Source organism: Papaver somniferum, chromosome 2, assembly GCF_003573695.1.
Source record: "Papaver somniferum cultivar HN1 chromosome 2, ASM357369v1, whole genome shotgun sequence".
Classification (NCBI taxonomy): domain Eukaryota; kingdom Viridiplantae; phylum Streptophyta; class Magnoliopsida; order Ranunculales; family Papaveraceae; genus Papaver; species Papaver somniferum.
The window spans coordinates 181262269-181271379 of NC_039359.1; the positions used below are offsets into that span (position 1 = coordinate 181262269).

At 37.5% G+C, this 9111-nt stretch overlaps 1 protein-coding gene across 1 annotated transcript; it reads left to right on the forward strand.

The window, feature by feature from the left end:
• Nucleotides 1-276: 276 nt before the first annotated feature.
• LOC113349935 (cryptochrome-1-like) lies at nucleotides 277-4408 on the forward strand. Its single transcript, XM_026593983.1, has 5 exons — nucleotides 277-1044; nucleotides 1532-1753; nucleotides 2481-3187; nucleotides 3329-3970; nucleotides 4074-4408. The coding sequence occupies exons 1-5, from the start codon at nucleotides 732-734 to the stop codon at nucleotides 4107-4109; spliced, it is 1920 nt and encodes a 639-aa protein (XP_026449768.1). The 5' UTR covers nucleotides 277-731; the 3' UTR covers nucleotides 4110-4408.
• Nucleotides 4409-9111: the final 4703 nt, after the last annotated feature.

A 9111-nucleotide genomic window follows, 5' to 3' on the forward strand; every position in this document is an offset into this window, starting at 1 on the left:
TATTTAGTATGCCTTAAAAAAATCCGGTATGCCTCAAAACAGGTTTCATTTAAATCTGTGGCCAACTGCGAACGAAAGATATCTAATGGGCTTTGTCTTGGTTGGTTACCTAGGTCCATTATCTTTAATCCTACTGATCTGGGATTTGAATCGCAGCATGGCACAACCGTCAGTTCTGCCACGTGTGACGAAAAGACACGTGAAATTAGGATAGTTACGTAAACCTACGTAGTACAAGATAAGTCTAACGTAAGTTTCAGAAAGTCATCTTCCGTGTCCAAACTCTCCCACACTCATCTCCTCTAGTTTGTGTGTTTTAGTGCTTGATCTGTTCTGTATACTATTGTTTCATTTCGTTAATTGGTAAGTTAGAATTATAAAATATGGAGTAGTTTTTACTAAATTATATACTGTTTGATGAAAAGTTTACTTCTTTTGGATAATTAAAAAGAACAAATAGTTAAATTGATTCTTTTGTCTGTTTTTAATAGTCTCTAGATTTCGTAGCACATGAAATCTCATCTTCTTCTCAATATATTATTATAATAATTATTATTATTAGTATATTCACCTAAAATGAGCTAAAAAAAAGTGTCAACCAGATAGCTTGAATTATGGTGTTTGATCAAAATTGAAGTTTCATGTTAATGAGTAAAAGGCAGAATTCTCGATTGAGCGTCTATTTTTGTTGGATCTGAGATTTGACCACTAGGGAGTCTGAGATAGTGAGTATGAGTAGTACATGTAAGACCATAGTTTGGTTTAGGAAGGATTTAAGAATAGATGATAATCCTGCCTTAGCTACAGCAGCTAGAGATGGTCAGGTCCTTCCTGTTTATATATGGTGTCCTAAAGAAGAAGGACAATTCTATCCAGGTCGTGTGTCAAGATGGTGGCTGCAACAATCTCTTGTTCATTTGAATCAATCTTTGAAGTCCCTTGGGGTTTCACTTGTTTTCATGAAAGCAGAAAGTACTGTTTCAGCTCTTTTGCGGTGCTTTGAAGCAGTTGGGGCAACCAAAATTGTTTATAATCATCTTTATGGTATATTTCTGATCTCTTTTCTTTCTTTGATTTGGAAACTTGAAACCTTGATAAATTGAAGTTGCGTATATTGGCCGTGTGGGTGATATGAATTAGTTTGTGCTGAATATGACTGTACGTGACTTATGTAGAAATGGAATTTGGGATCAGATACATTCTTACACTATCATTTAGTGTAACTAGTCAGTAATTTATTTGTAATATGCCTATGGCTTGCGAATTCGGAAGCTCGTATAATATTTAAACTACGTGTAAACACCATAGCAACCTCATATGTTGAATGGTCATTGATTAGTTATCTCTTTGACAACACCATACATAACCCAACACCATCCTGTTATATGCACATTCTAACTTTCTAGGTGAGTGAACTTGTCGGTTTTTGTTTATAATGGCAATTCGTAATCTATTTTTCCAAGTAAATAGTGTGTCTTCTGTTTGAGTTTGACATATGCATAATTCAAGCGTGTGATTCTGTTCTTTATAGATCCGGTATCACTAGTTCGTGATCACACCATCAAAGTGAAGTTGGCAGAGCACGGCATTTGTGTACAAAGCTTTAAAGGGGATTTATTATATGAGCCATGGGAAGTGTATGATGAAGAAGGACATGCCTTTACAACCTTCAATGCTTTCTGGCGTAAGTGCGTGAATTTGTCTATTGAACCTGCTTCCGTCTTCCCCCCATGGAAACTGGTTCCACCTGCAGGTTTGTTACAGACTAACAGTCATACGTACTATATTATTTTGTTGACAACAGGCAATGAATCCGTATTTAAGGTACACAGACACCCATTTATGTTTAATGCAATTGGTTAGCATGACATTTAAGATAAGTACCCTAGCATTTCTATGATGATTAGTGTGTCAAGGATGTGGTGAAGAACGTATTTGCTACCTAAAATAATTTCCTTGTGTTGAGAATCACACACAGACCCTATATATGTGTTATCTGCTAAATCTCAATATACCAGGCTAGTCCCTCATAATTTCTTAAAGTGACCAGGTTGTTATACTTAGTTACTGAAAACAAATAAATCACATCATCCTTTTCTTTGACTGAAGACCCTAGGTTTACCGTAGGAACCATAGTTGCGGTTAACTATCCAGTAAACCAATTCAGAAGACAACTAATGTAAGGCCCAATCCGTTCTGGAGTTTCCGGCCTGCGAATGGAATGGAATAATATTCAGAAGAAAAAAAAAACTTAGTTATTGATAGAGATAATGTGGAGGCACCCACATAAACAATATAACTCTATTTGTATACTATCATTCATGGAAATTGGATTTTTATTTAAACTATGTGTGTCAGTTCTGATAAGTATTATAATTAAAATATCAAATTATGAGCTGTATATTTTCAATGAGTTTCTAATTCCTGACATAGGATGTCTTACTGCAACTCGTATTACTTTTCTGCCTCCCTACTGACAGGAACTGTTGATGGCTGCTCAATTGAGGAATTGGGTCTTGAAGATGAATTAGAAAAATCTAGCAACGCTTTGCTAGGCAAAGGATGGTCCCCTGGTTGGACTAATGCAGATAAAACTCTAGCTGAATTTGTTGATCGTCATCTTATTGACTATTCCAACAGTAGGGTGAGGTTAGAAGGAGTAACCAGTTCACTCTTATCCCCGTACCTCCATTTTGGAGAAGTGAGTGTGAGGAAAGTTTTCCAATGTATACGGATGAAGCAGATTATATGGGCAAAAGAAGGGAATCTTCTTGGTGAAAAGAATGTAAAACTTTTTCTTAGGTCTCTTGGGCTAAGAGAATATTCACGTTACCTTTGTTTCAACTTCCCTTTTACTCAAGAGAGGTCTTTAATGAACAACTTGAGATTTTTTCCTTGGCGTTCAGAACATGGTGATTTTAAGGCTTGGAGACAGGGTAAGACTGGTTATCCGCTGGTGGATGCCGGAATGAGAGAGCTTTGGGCAACAGGGTGGATGCACAACAGAATCAGGGTGATTGCTGCTAGTTTCTTTGTGAAATTCTTGCTACTACCTTGGACATGGGGAATGAAATACTTTTGGGATACGCTGTTGGATGCAGACTTGGAAAGTGATATTCTTGGTTGGCAGTACATCTCAGGAAGTTTACCTGATGGCCACAAGCTTAACCGGCTAGACAGCCCACAGGTTTGCCCTTTGAACCTTGGCAGATGACATTTGTTGTTTTTATATTGGCTGATTGTGCATGTGCATGAATTCATGATATATTAGGCTCCATGGTATTTTATTTTCCTAGTTTTGAAATTCTGATTCTATTCTGGGAATTAGGTTCAAGGTAGCAAGTTTGATCCAGAAGGCGAATATGTAAGACAATGGTTACCTGAACTTGCAAGAATGCCTTCTGAGTGGATTCACCATCCATGGAATGCTCCTTCGTTGGTGCTGCGGGCAGCAGGGGTAGAGTTGGGATTAAACTACCCAAAGCCTATTATCGACATAGATTTGGCAAAGGAAAGGTTAGTGGATGCTCTATCCACGACGTGTCAGGCAGAAACGACTGCAAGAAGTGCTAATGCAAATGGGATGGAAGAAGTTGTCATGGACAACATGGATCGAGCTGAAAATTGGAAAATTCCAGTTGTTGTGCTGAAGGAGAATGTTTCCCACTCCACTAGCTTGTCCGATCAGAGGGTGCCATCATTTCAAAATTGTAAGAATGGTTCAGCCTCTCGAAAACGACCATTATGTGTGGAAGCTGGGAGACCATCTCCCAATAAAATACAAAGTAATGATTGTGAATCTGAAACGTCTGGTACTGGTGGACTAGATCTACACTCTACTGCAGAATCTACTTCAGCTAAGAGACAGAGTACTAGTAGTGCCCTTCCGTTCATGGTTCTGGATTCCTCATTGAATGTTGAGGTTCTTCAAGAGAAAGGACTTGCTTATGCAATGAAGCAACAAAATGAGGTAATTGTACGCACTCTTCATTTACTTAATAGCAACGCAAAGCAAAACAAAACAAAACAGAGCTACAATTCTGAATGCAATTGTATTACTCTATCAAATGCAGGGGACCAGTAAGGGTAGAAACCAGCTTGAAGCTTGAAAAGAAGTGAGTTAATTCAATGAAGGAGAAATACGAGGAATGCTGCCATATAGTGGTCTGAAAACAACTAATAAATGTATAGCTATTTCCAACATATGTAGGCAATGTTCGTGTTCGCGTATCTTTATTTATGTGCACAAGTGTCAGTAATTTGTACCCACTTTCTCGTTGGTCTCAAACTCTCGATCAATTGACTTGCGCATACATGGCTCAAGTAATTAATCAATTACTCCTTGAGTATCATAATTTTTCGTTGGGTAATTATATAAATATCCCTCCTTCTGTTGGGTCTTCACAAATATCCCTAACAGGATTCACAAATACTCCTTATGGCATAAGTGCAATTACGATTAAAAAGATTTTTTTTTATAGTTCCTTGTTTAACCTTCTACTTCTTCTTCACTTCCAAAACATTTCTTGTTTCACTGCTCGGGACGAATATCAGAAAAAATCACCTCCATCCCCATCGCTTCCTCCTTCACCGCCATCTCCATCGCTTCCACAACCAGCACCACCACCAACATTTAAGAGAGAGATCGAAGAGATCTTAGATTAAGAGAGATCTACATGCGAAAATCAAACCAAACCCACCACCCATCTTCATCGTCACCACGTTCCCTGCGATTATCATCTTTATCGTCGCCACCACCACAACCAACACCACCAACTACTAACTATCTTCGCAGCGAGAACAAAAGGTTTTGATTATGTATTTTATGTTTCAGATCCAAAAAAGCTCTCTCATTGTCACCGTCTTCTTCTCCGGCAGAAACTTTCTTCTTTGATTGAGATGAATATTTTAGATTTGAGAGTTTGAAAGAGATATTTGGGTTTCACTTTTGTATTCCATTTATTTGTATTAGTTTCTGGCAGTGGCGGTGGTTAAATTGATGAATCTAGCAGGGGTTAGTCCACGAGTGAGTTGGAGGGAGTTTAATGTATTTTGAATCTTGGGGATTTTGAGGGAGTGTAAGAGAGTATTGGGAGTTTGAGTGAGTTTGGTGTGTTGAGTGTAGGGAGTTTGAGAGACTCTCCCAAAATCTCTACTTTTTTGAAAGATTTGGAGTGAGGAAAAAATACACTATAAACTCCCTAGAACTCCCCCAAAAAAACAAACTCCCTATCATTCTAATTTTTACCACTAACAGGGAGTTTAAGAGTTTCTTTCAAACTCCTCCACGACTAACGGGGTTTTCTAGGGAGTTGGGGAGACTCTTCTAAACTCTCCCACGACTAACGGGGATTTTAAGAGACTCCCTCGAACTCCCTCACGACTAACGGGAAAAAACACAACTACACCCAACTCCCCCAACTCCCTTGAGGACTAACACCTTGTAGGTTTACGGGTTTGAAGCTACGGTGGTGGTGTTGGTATGTTTTTGTACCTAATTGTTTTCAGTACATTACTTTTGAACATTTGATGGGGTATATCAAGACATAACAGGAGCTGGTGGGGGGTGATGTTTTTTTATTCATTTTCTTAAATCACATTTCATTTATAATAAAAAAGAGAGATTACAAGAATGAAAATTACCAACCACACAAGCAGCCCACTTGTACAGGCCCAAAATCAGAAAAAAGAAAAGAAAATTGCAACTACAAATTACAACTAAAACAACATTGTAAACATAAAAAAATTCCCCTTCAGCAGAATCTGTAGCATGCAACTCCTGGTACTTCAATTCTTGTTAAGAAAGAAGGTCTTCCCATGATGACTTGCCTTTCACCAGCAGCTAAGTTAGCACCTTTTTTAGCTGCAGAATTTGCAGAAAAATTTGCTTCTCTGAAGTTGTGCAGATATTTGATAGATAATATTTTACTGGTTGCTTTTATCCATCTCATGTGAAGAAACCAAGGAATATTTCCTTGAGCAAAATCCCCAATCACTGATTTTGAATCAGAACATAGAACAATGTTTTTCAGGCCTCATTCCACTGCTAATTCTGCTGCATATACCACTGCATACACTTCTGCAATGTAGTTAGTACCAATGCTTATGCCCCCAGATAAGACTCCAAGCACTTGACATACATGATCTCTCGCCACAACACCAAAACCAGCTGCTCCAGGGTTACCAAAGGCTGAGCCATCACAACAAAACATAGTATATCCCCAAGGAGGAGGATTCCAGTAGCAAGTCTTGATACACTGAAACTTACTATATCTTAATCCAAGATTAAAGAAGGCAATTATTTGTAGATCATAGTTCTGGTTCCACTTATTACTTTTCATTCTATATCCTCCTTCAAACACCATCTTCTTTATCCTGGTTTTGAATTGTTGCTCATTTGGTTTTATATCCTCAAATATTCTTTTATTTTTTTGAAACCACAATTCTTTAATGACAGAACATGCTGCAGTTATCCAAGTCTCTTTAATCAGAGGACTACAGTTTTTTGCACTATTCCAAATATAATCAAAAACAACTGGCATACTAAAACCAAATATAGAGCATATCCATCTCCAGATTTTAATAATAAAACCACAATGCCACAGAAGATGATTCATGCTATCTTGTTCATTCTCACAGATGCAGCATCTAGATGCTAAGCTATACCCTCTGTCAACCATAACTGAATCATCAATAAAGACTCCCTGAACTATTTTCCAAACATTACTTGAAGTACTTGGATGCAGATAAGAATTCCATATTTTTTTAGAACAAGGAATCTTAGGTTCTTTATGTCTTAAACGCGAGATGGTTGAAGAAGTGGTGAACTTACCATGCAAAGTGCCAGTCCAAAAGAGCATGTCTTGTCCCCCTCCTATGTCAGGTAAGCTGAAAGAGTTAAATAACTGTTGCAGTTCTTGAGGAATACTCCAACTGCCATCTTGTATAAGGTCAACTACCTTCATTTGCATATTATTCCTCATATAATGAGTCACTGCAGTCTGTTCTATTAGAGGAGTTTCATGAACCCAGTTGTCAAACCATACATTCACCTTTTCATCATTGCCAATGCACCATTTGATGTTATCTTTTAATAAACTCCAAGCCCACTTCAGTCCAGGCCAAATAGAAGAAAGTTGCCAATTTTCGTTCCATTGCCCATTTGTATCTTTGAATTTAGCCTTAATGAATAATGCCCATTCTTCTTCAGAATTTATGATTTTCCATACCATCTTCATCAGCAGAGCTTTGTTAATGACTTCTAATCTTTGAATTCCCAGACCTCCCTCATTAAAAGGAGTACACATTTTCTTCCAAGACAGAGTTTTATATTTCCTCACTTCTCCATCACCAGACCAAAGAAAATTTCTTATGATCTTTTCACAAGTTTTAATTGCAGAAGCATGCCATTTATAAACACCCATATTATATACTGGAATGCTGCACAGAACTGACTTGACAAGTACCAGTCTATCATGAAATGATAGTAACTTCCCTTTCCAAACTGCTAGTTTCTTCTGAAACATTTCTACCATAGGCCATATTGTAGAGATTTTAACTTTTCCAGGAGAAAGAATAACTTCTAAGTATTTATCAGGAAATTCACTCAATTCCATTTGCATTAACTCCCTTACTTGAGTTCTTCTAAGTGCTGAAGTACCATCTACGAAGAGCTTACTTTTGTCTTTGTTAATAATTTGTCATACCTTTTTGATACTTCTCCAGCAAAGTTGAAGCTTTGTAACATTTTTCTTTGCACCATTACAGAAAATGAGCACATCATCAGTAAAAAACAAGTGACTTGGATGAATACCTCTTCTAAACATTATTCCTCCACCATTTTATGAATACATCTACTAAGCACATCCTCCATTATGACAAAAAGGGTTGGAGACAGGGGGTCTCCTTGTCTGAGCCATCTGCCTACTGAGAAGAAACCTTGTGGACCTCCATTAATCGTCACTGATATTCTAGCTGATTCAAAAAGAGTTTGCATCCATTGACACCATGAGTTTGAAAAATTATATTTACTGAGTACTTGAAACAGAAAACTCCAACTCACTGAATCATAAGCTTGAGAAATGTCAAGCTTTAGAGCAACATTTCCTCCTCTTCTCTTCTTCTTCATTTCATTAACTAATTCAGATGCCAAAAGGATTTGTTCCTGTATGCTTATGTCTTTGATGTAAGTCACTTGTTGAGGTGTAATAAGTTTAGTCTTAAGTGAACTTAGTATGGTATTGATGATTTTAGTGAAGATCTTGAAACTTACATTCTTAGACCAATAGGTCTAAAGTGATTGGGAGTCTTTGCACCTTCAATCTCAGGAAGTAACACCAAAAAATTTGAATTAAGGCCTTTAGGTATAAATCTTCTCTTCCAGCAAAAATGCATTGCTTGTACTACATCTTGTTTTATAATGTGCCAACATGCTTTGTATAACCACCCTGAGAATCAATCAGGACCAGGAGAGCTATCTGGGTCCATGTTGAAAATTGTATTTTTTATTTCTTCTTCATTAGGAATAGCATCAAGCATTTTTTGATCTTCTTCATTTATTACTTTTGGAATAACTTCCAGGAGAGAATAAACTTTCTCTACTTCTTTGAACTGAAATTTTTGTTGGAAATGATGAATTAAAGTGGCTGCTATATTGGATTGATCTGTTGTAATATCACCATTCTCATCCTGCAACTTCTAATGAAGTTTCTTGACTGTCTGATCTTCAAGTTTGTATGAAAGAAACCTGTTGATAGACGCATTTATGTGTATAATATAGCTCATTTGTATATATTGTTAGTACTCGATATTGTACTTATTTGGTTATTTTATGTATTTGTAGGTGTTTTTGGAAAATAATCTCTTGCGGCGAATTTGGCTAAAAATGTGGCATTTGGACCTCCGTTGATAACGTACCGGAAGCGCCTCAGAAGTGTACAGGAAGTATCCCAGAAATACCCCGGAGGAACCCCGAAAAAAGTGCGGAAAATGCCCCAGAGGACACTTGCTATACGGACCCTTGATTTTGGATAAGGGGTAACCTAATTACTAAGGGGTGACCCATTTCCAGGCAGCTGCTAAAGGGACACCAGAACTGGATAGGGGGAGATC